Source organism: Candoia aspera, chromosome 3, assembly GCF_035149785.1.
Source record: "Candoia aspera isolate rCanAsp1 chromosome 3, rCanAsp1.hap2, whole genome shotgun sequence".
NCBI classification, from domain to species: Eukaryota; Metazoa; Chordata; class Lepidosauria; order Squamata; family Boidae; genus Candoia; species Candoia aspera.
In genome coordinates this window covers 48,472,263-48,491,246 of record NC_086155.1, presented here as the reverse complement: position 1 = coordinate 48,491,246, position 18,984 = coordinate 48,472,263, and the positions used below count along the sequence as shown (strand labels likewise).

The 18,984-nt window shown below is 37.0% G+C and overlaps 1 protein-coding gene across 4 annotated transcripts in view; it reads left to right on the top strand.

Annotated features, from left to right (window-relative positions):
- Positions 1 to 18,984, top strand: part of FOXP4 (forkhead box P4) — a 175,465-nt gene that overhangs the window by 108,533 nt on the left and 47,948 nt on the right. For 3 of the 4 annotated variants that reach the window (XM_063297593.1, XM_063297594.1, XM_063297592.1), the window contains exons 4-5: positions 5,604 to 5,726; positions 10,689 to 10,775. In XM_063297593.1, the coding sequence (XP_063153663.1) occupies positions 5,604 to 5,726; positions 10,689 to 10,775 (210 nt within the window). Of the gene's footprint in view, positions 1 to 65; positions 157 to 5,603; positions 5,727 to 10,688; positions 10,776 to 18,984 lie in introns of those variants that run through there. The other variant, XM_063297595.1, reaches the window with a different exon arrangement.

The window sequence follows — 18,984 nt, the reverse complement described above, 5'->3', positions numbered from 1 at the left end:
GGCACCTCCCTCAAGCCAGCAACCTGAGTAAACAGATAAGCTTTGTAACATGCCCCAAAGGTCAGCAAGCTCCTGCTTGCTTGAACTGACAGGACAGAAGGGTGTAGAAATTCCCTGGTGCAATTCTGTCTGCTTCAAGAACTATTAAATCTAAAGGTAAGAATGTCTTCCAGGTTTTTTTTTCACTTGCTGGTCTGATGGCAGAGTTGATCTGCTTCATGTGCCAAGCTGTAGCCTCTCTCTTCCTGAGTAGATTGAGAGAAGAGAAGAAGGCAATGTGCATTGCATGAAAGGAAAACAAGCCGGTGCATCCCTAATAACAAGCACTGTTGGATGAGATGGAGATTATGTGGCTATCTCTAGTATATATCATGTGGGAAAGGGACAGATAATGTTTCTTTGAATGTATTCCAAATGTGAGCCCAGCTCCTCATAGTGCTCATTTGACATTTCCTGCTTGGAGAAAGGCATGGCTGAAATGGAGTAATTTGCATTCCTTGTTCAAGTAATTTATATGCCATTTTTCCTGTGCTCAAAGTGACTTCAAAGCATCTATGCTAAAAGCAGTGAAATGCTTGAAATTTACAGCTAATTACCATCAGAAATAGATTTTCCTTACACAAGACAAAGAGGAAGGGAATGCTACCTAGCTTAACTAAGAAATCATTCCACCTTTTCATGGCACCTGGGATAAAAGTCTTGCCTTTTGACTGAAAGCACATCGAGGAGGGCTCATCTGACATGTTTGGAGATATTACCTCTTCTAGGGCATCTTCCTCAGTCTTCCATTTTCCTCTGCTCTTTGTATTCCTAGCCAAGATAAGTTAATTCTGAAGAAAACCTCACTCTGTAGGAGTTAGTATTTCCGTACTAGAGGAATTGTACATTTTTTTTTCAGATAAAAAGGATCTGGAGAGGTTTATTTAACTGAAAAATAAATCCACCAAGTAACTTTTCAGTGTTTATGTTCCTGTTCAGTGCTCTATGAAGAAATGCATAATTATTTATGCCTATGAACAAGTTCTGTAATTTTCACAACCCTCTGGAAATGAAGCAATATGAAGACAGGACAGCGAAAAGAAGCTTCTTCTGTTCGTGATTTATATTTCATGTCCAGATTCATGAACATACCTGGTGGATTCAGAGATAGTCCTTCAGTTACTCTTACAGGAAGGTATTCTCATTCCATATTCTTCCTGACATCATCAAAGCACAACTGGGTTTGCTTCTATTCTCTAAGTCACATTTCTTCCTATTTTACTTTATCTCTAGAAATTATTCCACTTGGTAGGTCAAATATTTCTAGAAAACTAAAAAGCAGAATCAGATGCTTGACTGTGGATATGGTAACTGGAATAACATCGCCAGTGAATGTGGAAGCTTTGTTCTTTCAATGACTGCTTGATTCTTAAATTTCAACCTTTTGTCATCCTTTACCAACACAGAAGTTCAGTATTTGGAGAGGATTATCCTGGAAACTTTCATAGTAGTGAACTTTGAAGCAGAGAAACTAATAGATTAAAAAGCAATAACATCCCAATCTATTTCAATATTCCAATCCAAATATTTTCAAATGATTTCCTACACTTGATACAAATTTCAGTGGGTGCAGGCAACGCCAATTATTTTCAGGTGGCATTTTGGGGAATGATGATGATTGGGAGCCTAATGTCTTGAGTAGATCAGACTAGTTTGTCATTGCATGGCACTTTTGAAGAAAGTACACCATCCTTTCCTGACCTGATTGCTGCTACTTGAATAGGTATTGGTGATAATATCCAGGAAGGCCTTCTAACAATTACACCTAAAATAGTAACTGCACTTCTTTGTAAATACCTTAACAATTATTCATGCGTTGTATTCTCAGACTGATAAGCAAAGTATGCTTTGTTGGATAGATCTTTTAGAATATCTGGAAGTAGTAATTAATGCAGAAAGCTCTAGCCCAATCTTCCCTAATTGGTGGCTTTTTTCCAGCCATCATTAAGCTGATACAAAGCTTCTCATCTTGGCATAAGGATGGGTGGATGACTCTGGAAGATGCCTTAAGTCACTGTGGGAATCCTGCATAATACTAGTACTTCTTCACACAGGAGGTGTGGTTTTTGCTGGGACTGAGTTCTATAGTACATTCATTCAAAGACCTGTAATACATTCATTTTTAGAAAATGTATTTCTAATCTCTCCTATATTTCAGGCAGTTGTAATAGCTATAACAAGGACTATGGAAGAAAGACTGTGACATAGATTGGGAAAAAAAATGTGCTGAGCGTATTAGATTTAGGGTATATTTATGTGATGTGAGTTTATTGAGAAGATGCAAAAAGATCAGGTATAAATACTTAACTAGTTTTAACACCAGTACTGAAAAGTAACAACTGACACCTGCATTGAATCTTCCCAAAGCAATAACAGAATACCTGGAGTAGAGTTTTATAGAGATTTGTGTGGAAAAGACTATTGTCAGCCCCACTAGGTAGACCAGACCAGGAAATTAACTCCACAGGAAGGCTAAACTACTTTTTTGAAATTAGTTTTAACAACAGAATCTTGCAATTCCGATTATGCTGTACCTCCTCTCCCTTCTTATACTCCAGTGAATGAGGGAGGTGTCTGCCCGACTCACTTCTGAATATTATCTCATTTCTTGGGACTTAAAAAATGCTTCAGTCCCTTTGCCTCTGTAACAATTCTTGCATATTTCTGTCAAGATCATCTTCCTTACTCTCTACAGCTGTCCTCCTGACTTCTTCAGAAGACAGTGTTATCTACTGTCAGTTTTTTAAAAAAATTAAAAACAAAAAATACAAAATCCTCCAGGATTTAAAGTGTGTAAGTGGTAACTATCTAAGTCATCACTGGAAGCCAATGTCTCCTTAGCATCTTCATAAAAATACAGTTCATAGAATTCCTTACTGGGTAATTGAGGTGGGAGTTATACAATATAAGCTACATGGAACTTATTTCAGATGAGTTTAGGGAGGGAGGAAAATTAAGGAGAAGTTATGTTACATAGGCAAATATTTGCTTAGGTAACAATGGGGGTAGGCTGTGTTCCAAGAGTGTTTAGTGGTATTTTAAATATATTTTAGTGGAATTTTAATTTTTTTATTATTAGCTTTCTTGAAAGATGTGCAAGTTGTGTGGCATGTGTAGGGTGTTTTACAAATAGAGACTGACTTGGAAATCAGTGGTGTTATTTCTGGAGCAGAAAGGCACCAAAATAACCTTTTCCTCTTAAAACATTATTTGGAGTAGGGGTAAGAGCTGCCAGGGTGAAGATACTTCTTCTTTTCCTATTCTTCCCACCTGGCTCTTCTGGACTAGCAAACAACATAAGATCCATTAAATATGGAACTCTCCATGGGCTACTCCATCAATAATGTAGGATAAAAAAAAACCCTTCTACTACATGGTTAATGGATTTAATTACAATATCTAATTGGGCAAGTGGAATGGATACAATACTAATTAAATCTAAGTTTTTATTTTTCTTCAGATGGCCATTGCTGGGAATCGCACATTTTTTTATAATTGCATGTGAAGTTAATCAAGCTTTTCATTTCTAAATAATATGATATTATACAACATCATTGCTTTAAAATACTTGCAAGAATTTCAAGAAAAATAATTTCTAGATAAAGGTTAGAATTTTGTTTGCTTAGAATATAATTTAATCACACAAGTGGACTTGGTTGAAATTTTTCTTCCTGATGAAATATTTCAGTTCAAGTATTTCTGATTACTGGACAGAAAATCAAATACTCTATGCTTTTCTTAGTTTTCTAATTGTTGATAATAATTATAATGATTGATAATAAGTTGTTGATAAGAATGTTATATCTGATCTCCATTAATTTAGGAAAGTGAAAAGCCTTCATGAAACTTTTCTGAATAAAAAATTTCTGTTTCTGTAATAGTGTGCTCAGTGCTGTGTTTTCTTTAAGCATGCCTCATGCTTTTTTTCCCCCTTTATTTAATGAAAAGTGCTTTTTCTTGCAACAAATGCATCTCAGTCTGAAGACTGTACTTAGCTCACAGGTGGCATTTTCTCCCTGCCTCACACCATCTCATGATAAACATGTTGGCTTAACTGTTTGCGATGAACAGCAGTACAATTTTACATGTCACAACAACATCACAAACTTAGAATAAATGTTTTCAGTACTGATGGATTTGTTGTCACAAATGGCTTGTTGACTGGAAATGTTATTCACAAATGAACAAAGAGGAAATAGTGGTCAACCACGATGTGGTTATGTGACTTGTTCTTGATCTCCCTTCCCCAGTAAGGATGAACATTCATTGAAGTTCTTGTTTAACTTTTGACCCACTTATAGGGCATCATGAATTATGGTGACCTAATTCTGACTTGTCTGTTTTGATAGCAATGCAGGCAATAAGAATAATAACCTTTGGGGACTTAGAAAAAGCAGTGCTATTTCCTGCCCTTAACAAGGCATGTTAGGACAGGTGGTTTACAGTCTGCAGACAAGAGTTTTTCAAAGGCAGGGAAACAGTATTATGAACCAGTGAGTGAACATTAAATGCATTCTTTGGGGGGGATATCAAATCTCAATATGAATTTCTTTTCAGAATATTTTGTAACATTATGTTGTAATTCTGCTGCAACAGACAAAGTCAAACGTAGTTCTCAGGTATTCGGCTAGTGCTGTTATATTAAATATGTGAACAGTTATTGTGGGCATCTGTTAAGTAGTGTGCCTGCCACCCTGAAGCTGTTCTGCTTGTGCTGCTGGATTTCCATGGCCCAATTGCTAAGAACCATTTTAAAATGAGAAACTCACAGCATTCTAGTGTAAGCCTTGAAATAAACTATTTTAAACAAAATGAAATTCCCATTAAAACAAAAACAGAAGGATTGACAATTTGTCCCCATTTATGTGTGTGATGTAGCCGACCCACTATGCCTGCTCTAGCCTTCCACCAACCACAAACAATTAAGTTCAACCTATAAAAGGTTTACCATACCTACACATCTACAGCATTTGGTAATAAGGAAGTCCTGTAGAACTTTTCAAAACAACATATTGCTTCATATTGCAAATAACAAAATAACATTTTCTCTTGGCTTCGTTGTGTATGTGTGTGTACACATACACACCATTCTTTGAATACTTTTCATTCACTAGCTTCAGCACTGATTTTGGGAGGCGGACTCAAAAATCTGCTAATTGAATTACCTGTGAAATATGAAGTAGAATTTTGTATTTCTGCCTACAGCTTTCCATCTGTGGTGTTGACATTTACTTTTGTCTCAGGCTTGCTTCACTGTGTGCATTTGGACTTGGATAAAATTTTAGGATTTGATAAAACAGTCTACCTCAAAACTGAGATTATGTCCTTGTGCAATTTTTTATGCAGACACTAAGAACAATCTTTGTTCTGCTGATTTTGAGCTCTTAAACCCTCTAACTTCACTGCCCCTGAAGAAAACACATGTATTTTCTTCTCGCCCACATGGCAGGAGAATAAAGAGTGTAGCTATATAAATATCTGTGCAAATAACTTCTTCCCAATTCTCTCTCATCCCTTTATGTGACATCTCCTGTAACCCATTATGCATTTCTTTCTCTCTGTAGGTTCCAGTGTCTGTGGCTATGATGTCTCCTCAGATGATCACACCACAGCAGATGCAACAGATTCTATCTCCACCCCAGCTTCAAGCCCTGCTGCAGCAGCAGCAAGCAATTATGCTGCAACAGGTAAAGCGGCATGCATTTGAGAAAACCTTTCATGTGAGAGTCACAGATGCTGACATCTGTGGCTGCATTTCTCTCACGCAAGTGCAATGTGTTTCCTGTTTGTAAATTTGCAGGATGGGCTGAAAGCTACTGACTTGCCCCAGTTGTTGGATGTAATCGTTGAATAAAAATATGAATCCTCAACAGTCAAGTCCAACTTTTTCCAGTTTAAGAGCAAATTCTTCGTCATGGCCATAGACTGAATACGTGGGTTGGAATCTCTTGGATAGTTCAAATGTTGGGGTTTGTAAAAAACAAATAGGATGTACATGAAGAAAGATTGAGGATTTTATTTGCAAGTGAAGATTTTGCCTGTGAATTTGATTTTTGTTTTGTTTATTTACTAATATATATTACAATGGACAGATAGGGATATCCAATGCCCCAATTTTGTTTTTTGTTTTTTTTTCCTCTGGAATTGCTCTTGTCTTGCACAAAACCTTGTTAAATGTCATTGAAAGTTAAGTCTTGTAAAATGGGTTCAGAAGTTATAGTTGGATGATGTGTGACTGAATTATATTTCCCCCATAACAGATTAGTGTGTTCTTAATCCTGGGAAAATACAATTCCCTTCCCATAGCAGGTTCCTCTCTAAATTAGCACTAATTTTAGGATAAATGGATATTTATAATAAGTCCCTTATTTCATTATTTGTCTTCCTGCTTTGGTTGTTCCCATGAAATATTAAGAGACTGTGAATAACTGCAGGAAGACTGAAATGACAAGTGGAATACATCTTTCAATTAAATGTACTAAAAATGAGGACTAAATGAATGCCCTATTTAAGAATATTGACTGAACACTTTGCACTGAAACTTCTTTCCAGAAGTTCTATTTCAAAGCTTTTTTTAAACTTTTCTAGACAATGACAGTCAGCTTGAGAGTTACATGTAAAGTAGTTAGGTACAATTTTCATTTTGGTTTTGGTGACTGAGCAAATTCTGTGCTCTGGAACTTTTCAAGTTCTGGCTTCTTCTGAGTTTCAGCATTATGTTTATCATGTTAGCTGATGGCTCTAAAATGTGCTTAATCCTATAAAGCTTTATTTTAAAGCAAACAATTCCCTTAGGAAATAACATTTCCATCAATTACTATATAGAATTGGGAATGGGACAGGGTTTTTTTTTTACTAAATGTAAGTGAAAATAATTATAAAAATGAGGGAGGAGATAAAAATCCCCAAGAAAGCACAACTGTTTGGACAAACATTTGCTCCAGGGAAGGGGGAGCAAACATAAAAACCACAGCATCCTCCACACCCTTCCTCCTGCCTTAAGTACCTGTTTACTTCAAACATGCTGATAAGGAGTCAAGGTTAGCCCCAGGGGAAGAACAAAAGGTAAACACTAACCTGGGTGGGGTCCTTCCCTCTCAGAGCCTTTTTGGAGCCTGATAGAGAAACATGTCTGACTGCAAATTAAACAGCCTGGACCGGAATAGCTGGCATTCTCTGTGAGAAGAAAACCAAACATCACACCTCTCACCTCTTGACCCAATGTTCTCAGAATCCCATATAGAGACCTGGTTTTGATTGGCTTTTGGGTAAACAGGGAGGCTTTCCAAACCTGTTCAGCAGACTTAAAGAGAAAGGTTTTTGCTGTCAGCACTGTCAACTACAGGCTGATAAGGACTCTCCCAGAATCCCCAGGGGCATTCCTCAGGAGCCAGCTTCCCCCTCGCTTCCCCCTCCCATTGTGGAAACCTGTACTGATCTCTCTGTAGTTCTGCCCCCCTCCTGTGGAAAACAAATTACATCTGTAAATCATTTATTTTAATATAATGAAACTAAAACTGGCATGCCTGTGAAAATCTCAGTGTAATGCCACTTAACATGCACTAAGAAGAGTCCTTTAATTGTCTCTTCACACTGAAGAGCTGAAATGCTTCTGTGTGCTATATATTAATATTTTGTAGATAAAATAATTAAGGAGCTAAAACTGAAGTAATTTAAAATTTCACATCCTGAATCTTGTAATATTTACTAGCTAAAGGGTATTTTAATTTTCATTTCTAAGTTTCTTTTGGAAAGAAAAGGTAGAGTTGAGATGGATAAAAATAAATAATTTTAGCTTTTCTTGAGGTAATATATAGATTAAAATAAATAAATTGAATGCTATTCTCAAATAATCTAACCAAAATTGCATCTTAAAGCATTATTATCCTGGAAATGGCTCCCTGTCCAAAATATTAACCTACTGTACCCTGTATTCAGCCAAGATAAGTACAAAATGACCTAGATAGCATTTCTCAACCTTGGCACCTTTAAGATGTGTGGACTTCAACTCCCAGAATTCCCCAGCCAGCATACCTAATGACCTAGAATAGTTTATATAACTAGTTTCATTCAGTACTTAGTAAATGTGCTAAGCAATAATGGGTATTAATTTTTTACTCTAGCCACTAAAATACTTTATTTGAAAACTAAGTACTAATGGAAACAGATTCCTTTATTGGTTTACCTATATAGATGAGGCAGTATTCCAAAGCTTCTTTTAATTGAAGCTCACGTGTTGCACAGAACTTTCTAGAAACAAAAAAACTAGTAATTTAAAGCAGAAGAGTTGGCTTTCATAAGTCCAAAAGAAAATGCTTGTCTGTTTGAATTCTGAGCAATTGCCAAATTCACATGATTCAGAACTGAGTTTACCAGCTATGGTCCAGGAAGAGCCGTAGCTTGTGAACCAGCCAGTTCTGAAAATAAGTACTCCTAACCACTTCAGGCACCTGGGCTTCCAGAGATAAGGTTGGATCCTGTAGACCTAGAACACCATCTGTTGTAAAAAATAGTTCCAGGAATAACTACAGGCAAGAATCAAATGCTAGGACAGTAGTTAAACATGTATTTTCTGTGTCTTTTCTGATGCAGATTGCCCTTTCCCAAAGAGGAAGAGAGAATGGAACTTGCTATTCCCCCTAAATCCTTTTGACATAACTTCTTAATTCTCATCCCCAATGGTAGCCAAATCTTTTTATAAGCAATTACATTCACATGCATTCATACTTTCTACCCTTGTCTCATCCCTGGCAATTGTGTCTTCCTTTTGCATTTAGACTTTAAGATCCTTTAAGGGAGAGACCTGTTTCTTTTGCAATGACGCATTACACATAGTATAAATTATTCTTCATGCTCTCTACTGATTATTAGGGCACCTCTGCATGAAGCCCCTTCATCCCCATAATGTCACAAGGCTTCTATATAGCTGTACTGTACCTGAACTGATTAAGTTCTGGCCAGTTGCAATGCAGGAGTAAGCCCTGCAAAAACTGTTCTCCTCCATTAACTTCTAAGCTGTGGGGCAGGTTTCCCACTAGCAAACTCTTACCTTGCCCCAGCTTCTTGGCTGTCTCTCCCACCTCTGCTGAAGTCTCCATGATGCCCTACCAATGTTTCACTGGGCTTTAATGAGTAGATTTTTTCTTTCATTGTAAAGCAGACATGGTGAGACAAGAACAAGAATGAGAATCCGTGGGAAGAAGCACTAGTTGGCCTGCAGAGGACTCTGAGCATAGCACTGCTGAGCATACTTGCAGGATGGAACAAAAAGGTTTCTTAGGATTAGGAAATTCCAGTGGCTGTGTACCCCCAGATACTAAACAAAAACTCAAAGGAAAAAATGTTTGAGAATCTCTCACTTATACTGCTTGTTTTACTAAAGCTACTATGCTTTCTTTTTGCTTGTTATTCCTATATAGTATGTCAGTCTGCTGAATTTACCAGATTCCTATTGTACTCAGTGGTTTATTATGTGTATAGCTCAATTTTGATTTACTTTCTACAATGTGGATTTTAAAGTATTACAACTTGTATAGGCCTCTAACTTAAAGGCAGAATATAAATGTTTTAATAAGCAAAATAAATAACATGTTCTCTTTCTCTATCTGATATGAATATAAACATTATTTAGGCAAGAATGATTTGTCTTCTGTGATTTCATCCTGTTAAAACAATATTTGTCCACAAATAGTGCCAGATAAGCCCTGGGAACTAATTATATCCAACAAGCCTTGGTTTGGGTCAAGATCCCCTCCAAAACTTGCCATTAAAAAATGCCATCATTTTTAATGGGTCAGAAAAGGAAAATTAAATGAGTAATCATGTAATAAGTTAATTCAATTAAAACAAATATACTTTCTGTCCTGGCCCCATCAATTTTTTGCCCTGCTTATAATTTGGTGTGCAGCAATTAACATGCCACGTGTCAGGTGAGCCAGTCCCACCTAAGTTAAATATCTCTGAAATATGGCATATTGCAGCTCAGTGCATTCCAGGCCAATTTGTTTCTGGCCAAAAAGACATAAAAATACACAAGATTATATGTCTTCTCTTGCTCTCTTTCCTCCTCTCTCTGTTTCTCTTGCCCCAAATAATGATTGACAAGAGAAGGTTACAGCCTAGGTCTCATGTAATTCAATAAAATGTTAGTGAGTCATATTCCTTCAGTTCTGGGAATGCTTCTTTTGATTGACTCTTCTAGTCTGTTGACATGTATTCTCTACACCCTCTAGAAAAATATTGCAGTTGGCTATCTGCTTTCATTTCAAGTTCTGTATTTTTGGGAAAATAATTTCCATGTCCTCTTTCTTAAAGAAGAAATGTTCGTGGGAAGACCAAGTTTCATAAACTTACTAATGGTTTGGTCTCTGTATCTGTCTATAAAATAGAAATGTTAGTGACTTCTTTTCAATAATTATTGTGACTATACAGTAATTATAAAAAGCAAGATAAATAAACATATTCATTTGACTTCTTTTGTGATTCTATTCATTATGATCATATAGACACACATATAGCCCTATAGCACCATAATGCCTTTATAGTGTGCTCACATCTTATTAGATAGTTGCAAAGCTTTAAAGTACTATGTTCTCCAGCACCATCTTTCTCATAATTTTTGCTATTCTTTTCTCCTACCTTTTCTTCAGTTGCAGGAATACTACAAGAAGCAGCAGGAACAACTTCACCTGCAGCTTCTGACTCAGCAGCAAGCTGGAAAGCAGCAAGCCAAAGAGGTGAGGTTTGCTTTGAGTTCAGAAAGACACTGCACTTTGCAAAAAAAAAAAAAAAAAATCTGCAGAAAATAAAAATAATTGAGGGGAAAACAGAGATGCTAGAAAAATTGCATTGCTTTGCTTGCAAAAGTACAGGTTGAGCTATTGTGCTTTCTTTTCCATTTGACAGGACAAGTTGAATTATCCTTAGTTATTCAGTATAGATTTAATTTCAGAGATTTCTCAAGTCACTGCCTCTGTGTTTTTCAATAGGCTAGTTTACTATGACTAATTCACTGCTTAGAAAAATGTTTTGCAGGGATTCTCAGTAATCAGCCCTTGTTTAAGAGATTTATCTGCAGCAACAAGTATGTAATTTTTGCTTTAGAATTATAAAATAAAAGATATTTGTACCATCCCTGCTGTTGGCACTTTTGCCAGAAGCAACATCATAATGCAGAGTGCTGTGAAAGTATTTTTGGCAGTAGTGGTACTGCCACGGAAACATGAATTGAGGCTCTGTATTGATCTGGAAAATCTACTATGTTCATCTTAATAGTGCAATGAAACTTATTTAAGGGGTTACCTGTTAGACCCAGGAAACAATAAATTTTCAGAATTCGGATACCCGTATTATGAGGCTATTGTTTATGATTAGCCTTGGCAGTATTTATTTTTATGTTAGTTCCAAGATCAAAAGGTGGCAAAAAGAGCAAACTCTCCTTCCATTTTTCTCACCACATGGTTAAGTGAGGTTGAGAGAGAATGTCTGGCCCAAACTCAACCCATGAATTTCTGTGGCCTTGAACTTAGATTTCCCAGATCCTATCCAATACTGTACATCATTAGAATACATTGACTGATATACAGTTAAAATGGTGTGTGTTCCAAGTAATTTTAGCACAATCCACAATGTTTCCATATGGCAGTAGTTCTCAACCTGTGATCGGGAGTCTATTGATGGTCTGTGAGGTTACTTCAAGTGATCCCAAATATGAGTACCAAAATGGCCAAAATCCCAGATTCTCAAATTTTCTGAAATGATGTTCTCTGAAACTTTCAGTTACGAAGTAGTGGTCTGCATAAAAGGAAAGATATGAGAACTACTGATGTAAAGACATATTGAAACTGATTTAACTACAGTGAGTTAAAACACCTCTGGGTAGATAAAATCCTTCCACAGATTCTTTGGTATCCACTATTTGGTCATCTTGAATGTCAGCGAATCATTTGAAATATGTAAATTGTTCCCCTCATGTGAGTTATTTGTAAGTTCTCTTTGACTCTAATTATATTAAAAATGGGAGTTTATCAAATTTGGTTGATAGAAGCACGAGTTGGCCAGTACTGCTGTTCTCCTTGCTGCTTAAGGCAGATTTTGATCATTCCTGTCATAACGTACATGGTATATGCTTTTTCCAATATCTGTTATTCATTTATTTTATTATCTGTTAAAGCTCAAACGCCATTGTTGATCATGCATCCTATGGTCATCAAACTGCAGATGGCCCCAATAAAAGATTCCCTTATGTGGTTCAGAGCAGACCCACACTGGGAACCATGCATGTTCAGGGCAGTCATGGAAGGGTCCAGTGGGAATCTTTCTGAAACAATGCCCTCTGCAGTAGTTTTGAGGAATATAATATGATTAGCTAGTATACAGGTAGTTACTATAGTAATTGGGACCAGAATTTCCATCACTAAGTGATGCAGTCATAAAGCAAGGCATCACGTGATTGCATTGCTTGGTGACTGCAATCCCGGCATTCTCCATTGCCGTCATTAAGCGAGGTTCACAGGTCATTAAGCAAGGACCTCCTCGCAACTTCCTGCTGGCTTCCAACAACCAAAGTCAGTGGTGAAGCCGGCAGGAAGTTGTAAGTCCCAGGTGTCTCACAAGGAGGCCGGCAGGCAGGTAAGTGGCTGCTGCGGGTGGGGGAGGGGGGGAGGGGCTGTTGCAGTGTGGCTTGGGATGGCCGCTGCCAGGTGGGGGAGGGCACGCAAATGGTCACTGAATGAGTGGTTGTTAACCAAGGGCTACCTGTAACATTTAAACCAGTATAATATATTTCACAATGTTCATTTCACAATATCCATTGTCTTAGAGGGAAAAATGCAGTTTCTGCTTATTAACTGTATTTGAAATGACAGTTTGTCCAAGTTGAAAGTTTACAGTGGGAGTAAAAAACAAACAGTTGGTGATGTTGAGATACATATGGTCTTCCCAAGCTTTTTTCTTCAAATGTAGCCACAAAAGTTACAGTTTGTCTCTGAAATTAAATGGAGAGGTGGGGGAGGGAAAAAAGCAGGACAGTTTCTGGCTCATGTCTTTTGTATAAGCCATCTAGAAACAAGAATGAATTGTGTGGTATGCAAGTCTATGTAAGAAAAATAAAATAAGTATATACACTCACACGAGTTCTAAGTTTCACAAGTTCTGGGGTTTTCCATTGATCAAACCTATTTTTGCATCTATGTTAAATTTTTGTGAAACCTTAAATTTTCAGCTCTGTGGTTCCACGTTGTCCCCATGGACCACACTGTCTTCTTTCATAGTTTTTGCCCAATTGGCCTTGCCTGTCTAATTCATTGAAACTAAGTTTAAATACAGTCTATTAGGTCTATATGATAGACGCATACTGTTATTATAACTGCATGGCACTTGTGTATGATCAATATATTTATTTTTCCAGTCTCAAATCTTATGAAGCAGAGCTACATTTTATCATTAGGAAAGAAGCAACCCATGATTTAGCTGAACATACATAGCAAGCCAATAGCAGAAAAAGATATCAGACTCATGTCTTCTGCAATTCAACTTTCTGACACCTTATTTTGTTTTACAAGCTAACTTTGGAAATGTTGCTTCCTTTGATTTACAGAAAAAAATGTTAGCATGTATAAGTTCAGTCATGTCATCACATATTGTCATCACATATTGTTCCTAGGCTAGTACTTACATTGCTGTTATGTAATGATGTATTTGAAATGCTGAGCCAGATTCAAGAAATCTTGCCATCTTAATTTCTTCTATGACTCCAGAAAGCTTGAGAAGGAGAAGAATTTTCAGACAGAAGCTTGTCCCTGACAGTTGTCCCAGTATACCAGCTGATAAAGCATGGTTAATCTGGGAGGGGAGCAGCACATGAGGATCAGCCAGCAAGTAACCTGGGCATCAAATTAATGAAGTGCTCCTGTCAGTCCACAGTGTCACGCTGAAACTCCTCTTGATGTGCTCATAAATCAAAGTGACGGCGCCTGTTACCCCAGTAACTGCACCCAGTCAGCTGCGTCTAATGTAAACAGAGCAGACAAAATGCTTTAAGAAATTCAAACCCCATCACCAGGGAAAAGATCAGGGATCAAAAAATGGAGGGTTGGTGCAACAAGAAGTAAAAGTAAAAATCCAGGGGTTTAACCCTAAATAAAAATAGATACCTGCAACTCTTAGAGGAAGAAAGGATTGTAAACACCCAGTGATTGCTAGTGACTGGCAGAGTATGGTTCAGTAATTACTTTCTTGTGTTTAAGATTCTTATCAGTGTGCAGATAAGCTTCTTACTTCATTGGTTCTATCAAAAGTACATGGAGGATGATCTCCAAAAGTGTCCAGAGAAGCTCACAAATTCTGGCAACAGCAAATAAGGCTGAATGGGAGCTTCTAAGGCAACCTCAGATGAGCTCTTATTATTTTAGTTCTGGTGATCAGGGAGAAATCTTGGAGGAATGTGGCTTAATAAAAGTAGTATGGAAGAAAAAGTGAAGTGTGCCTAATTGACTGCATTTGTATGCATACAACACTACTGGGCTTAGTAAAATTACCAATATTTCAAAGTTAATCTAATAAATTTTCAACAATTCCTCAGGAAAAAATAATAATTTAATTATGTGAGTTACTTCGCTTTGCATTCAGCATTTTGTCCAAAGGATTTTACATTAGGACTGGTGGGGGGTTTTGTTTTTTTTTGGTTCACTCTTTTTCAGTTTGGTGTACAACCTTTGGGAAGTGGGAAGAGTCAGGGTTCAATAACATTAGTTATACCTGATTATTCAGAAAAACTTTATCCACCCTAAGTAATCTTACATCTTACCTGTCTGGTTATGAGAGTCTGTCATTTAGAAGGAAACTCACATGTGGAATACTATACTTTGGAAGAAAGTAAATATTAAAGATACTTCCAAATGAAGCTTTTATTGTATAACCAGCTGCTTCATTCATGAAGCTTTATATCAAGGGAGGGAATCTAAGCATCACAATTATCTATTACCTCTCCACGTTTTCCCACTGCTTTTCTTTTTCTTAATATATAAAATCCCATGTATAATCCATGTAGGAGGGAAAACCAGAATAACTTAGCCTCTTGATTGGTAAGTGCTTGAAGCTATTCTTCTATTATTCTGGAAACTTCTGAAAATCAGGCCTCTTCCAAAACATAAGGAAGGTAAACAAGAAAAGCATAATAAAAACATTAAAAATGAATCATTCATGTGCACTTCTCCACTTTTTCCCAACTTAATTCAAGGCCTAAAACCCAAGGTACTTATAACTTGATTATAAAATTAATAGGCTTGGACTTCACTGAATTTGTAGTGAGAGGAAAGTCTATAATTGTGGGGAATCCCCAAGAATGTCAGTCTTTGCAATAATCTTGTTTCTTGGACTTGAACCACGCAGACTATGAACACAAGATCATCTTTGGCCAATGCCAGAATGTGTTCTCATAAAAATTGGTATTCTATAAATCTTGTAACCATTCTGGGAAAAAGCACACAGAGAAGAGATGGGCAGATGTTCTAGTCCTGCTCATACTAGTCCTGCTTGTGTTGATTGGGAAGGTTTGTAGAGAGGCTGGAACTGTATTCAGTTTAATGTGGTTAAAACTCTCTCTTCATTTGAGAACCTATCAGCCTTCCCAGTTACGCTGATAGTTGTAGCTTCATTAAGCTAGATAGGGTTACACCCTCATTGTAGACTTTCAATATTGGGAGTTTATGTGTGGAGGAGGCATTTCTAATTTTTACAGACCATTTTTTGGAGTCCTTGAATGCTAATGTTTCTGTTGCTTGGGTCTTTATTGCACTAATAAACAAAGGGGAGGTATGACAATATTGCAATACTAACATCTCTCCCATTGTCAACAAATGGCAAAATCCAATAGGAAACTGTTATGTTGAACTCCTATTACAGTGTGAGTGCTGCAGAAGAGGACAGTACTGTCCCTGCATATCTTCCAACCATTTTGATAGAGTATACACAATAGAACATCCAGTAATGTGAGTCAAAGCACCTTATTCTTGATTAAGAACATTGAATATTCAGAGTTACAATTGAGCGGGAAGTTCTTGTGAGTTTTGATTGAAAACTTCCATGTTACAAAGCAAGGAGTTTGATATTGGGTAATTTCAAACACCATCTCACTTAACTTTAGTTTTTAAAAGCTAGAGTTTTATTAAGGCTATCAGAACTGGCCTGCATAAATCCTGATGGCCACTAGATGGCAGCAAAGATTAAGAGTTTTCTGTATCTTTGCTGCCATGTACTGATCATGCAGTATTTTGCAGTCCATATATGGTGGCCCAAGGTTTTACATTATAGTTGCTCTGTGCAGGTAAAGTAGTCTGTGCTGTGCATTTTCTACAGGAGATTGTTACACTTTCAGGCCGCAATGTTCAGTTATGTCAATGTTTCTTCAACTTTTCAAGGCCATAGAAAATGTAATTTAAAAAAAAGATGAACATTTATCACTGTTTCAAATAAATAAATTGAAGATTAAATAAACTTATTTTAATAATAATTTTATTTTTCATTGCCTTTAGTATGTCAATTATAAAACTTAATGAATGTGTAAGCTTTCATATTACAGCATCTTTCTTCAAGTGAGCTTTTTTTAAAAAAAAGTTTTATGGATGGCATAATTCAGCTTTTTATGTATATTTGGTCTTGGTTGCAGTGAATACTGAAAATCCATGTATCATAATGTATTGAAAGAAGGATTGTAGGACCTTCAGTGCCAATGAAGGTCCTCATGATACACCTTCCAGTGGTTCATGGGACAAAGTATATCATTTTAAAAAATACTGACATATAACTTGAGTTACCTTCAGTTTATCCCTGATTTTCTTTTCATTCAGCTTTTCAGATCGTTAAAGCTTTCAGTGCTTTGAGAATCCTTTTTACAGAAAACCAAGGCTACTGAATCCATTTCATTACTGATTACTCACTGTTCCCTTTCTATTAATCTTTTCTCCTCCTGACTTCCAGAAACTACTATACAGGGATCTTCAACAAGCAGATGAGAAAAGATAGAGTACATTTGAGTTATGAGGTGAAAGCAACATGCCCTGGGGAGTCTAATGACTTAATCCGTTCCCAATTTCCTTCTGTGTTACAGAGTGGAAGTTGAGTGAATGGGGCAGTGTTCATCCACTCTGATGTAACAGGCAGAAACCTGTGCTCAGTGAAAGTCTTGCTAGGGAGGGAGGAGGAGAGATGTGGGTGGGAATAAAGCAAACTGCTGGCAGTGTAGTCCTACTGTAGACTGTTACAAAGGGGAGGGCTGGGGTTCCCTCCTTTTTCTCCAGACTACTTGGTGCATCTGTCTCACCCATAAAAGTGGCTTGACGTGAATGACTAACCCTTTCTTGCTTTTCTGCCTGCACTACAGTCCCTGCAGGGGGTGCCCCTTTCCCATTTTGATGCCTCTTTGCTGAGTGAGAGTCCTGATGAGTCATTAGGAAGGAATTTAATCCAAATCAAAAGTGAATGAACTTCTCTTGATACAGGCATAGACTTTGATGATGTATTCTATATTGTTCTTCAGAAAACTACTAGTCAAATGCTTTCAAGATGAAATGGTAGACAAATTTAATGTTTGGGACTTTGAATATGTCCCATGTTAATACTACCACTTCTTGAGTCTCTGAGGCCCTCTTCAGACAGAAGCTGCTGCTGGTCTCCTTCAGCCTCTTGAACACTCTTAGCTGCTCTGCTCATTAGAGTACACACAATCCCTGAGAAGAGGGCAGGAAGAAAAGAATTATGACAGAGAAGAGCTATATTGGAGGGTGTGTGTTTTTGTTTTTGTCAAAATTTATTCTCTGTTACAGTGTTGCTTATAAAATAAATATAAACCCTGTTACTGATGGTACTTATAAAATAAGCCCTGCTAATTTAAGCTTGGCAATACTTTGGCAGTGGCTGATATTTCAGAGGGCCAGATCCCAGGGAATAAAGCTTAACTGAAGAAGCTGGGCTATTGGAAGCAGCAGCAAAGGCTACCCTTGCATCAGGGATGAAATAATTATAGCAGAAAAGGGATGGAATAACAGCATTACAATCCTTGTTTTTTTTTTTAATAGCATAACTAACTATAGAGACTTAGTGTCTGCATCCCAGCACCATGGCACAGTACTAACATGAAAATGTACCAAAATGGAAAAGAAAATACATGCAATTATCTTTGTAACAGCAGTTTTTTGTGTTTACATATATGTTGCATATCCCTACGCAATATGGAAAATTTGATTAAAAAGTTAGTCATGAAATAGCTACAAGACAAAAATATATACGACCTATAGATTATATCCAAAGATCATCTGAATGATTTATGGTATTTTATATGCTATTCACCCCTTTAATGGCTCAAGACAGCTTACAGAACTCAACCAGAGATGTACAATTAAAATAGCCTTAAAACAATGCATTTTAAACAAAATATTCCAACAGTTGAAGCAACCAAAACAATTAGAAGGCTTGGATAAACAAGTATGCCTTAAACTATAATAAAGAGGGGACTTCATTCAATTCCAGTGGCAATTTTTTTCATAACACAGGCTCCGTCATGGAGAAAACAGAATGAATTTTACATGTCAAATATATCTGTGGCAGTTTACATGTCTCCATTAAAAAGAAAATAGACCACTATTCCCATAATACTCTGTTTGTTCATAGTTCTCTTCTGTTACCATTTCTCCTCAAATATTTAACCAATACTTGAACGAACACTTACAGTATCTAGGGCTTCGATCATACCACTAATTTGGGAATAAGTCCAACTGTACAATCATGTATACAAATATGCTTGAAAGCTGGGTCTTATTGCAAATATTCAATGCCAGTGGCAAGTGCGCTTAGCTTTCTGTATGCTTTTGCCTATTGCAACACTCCAATGCATATGTTCTAACAACTTTAAAGCAATTGAATTAAATAATAGTGGTAGATGAGAATGAG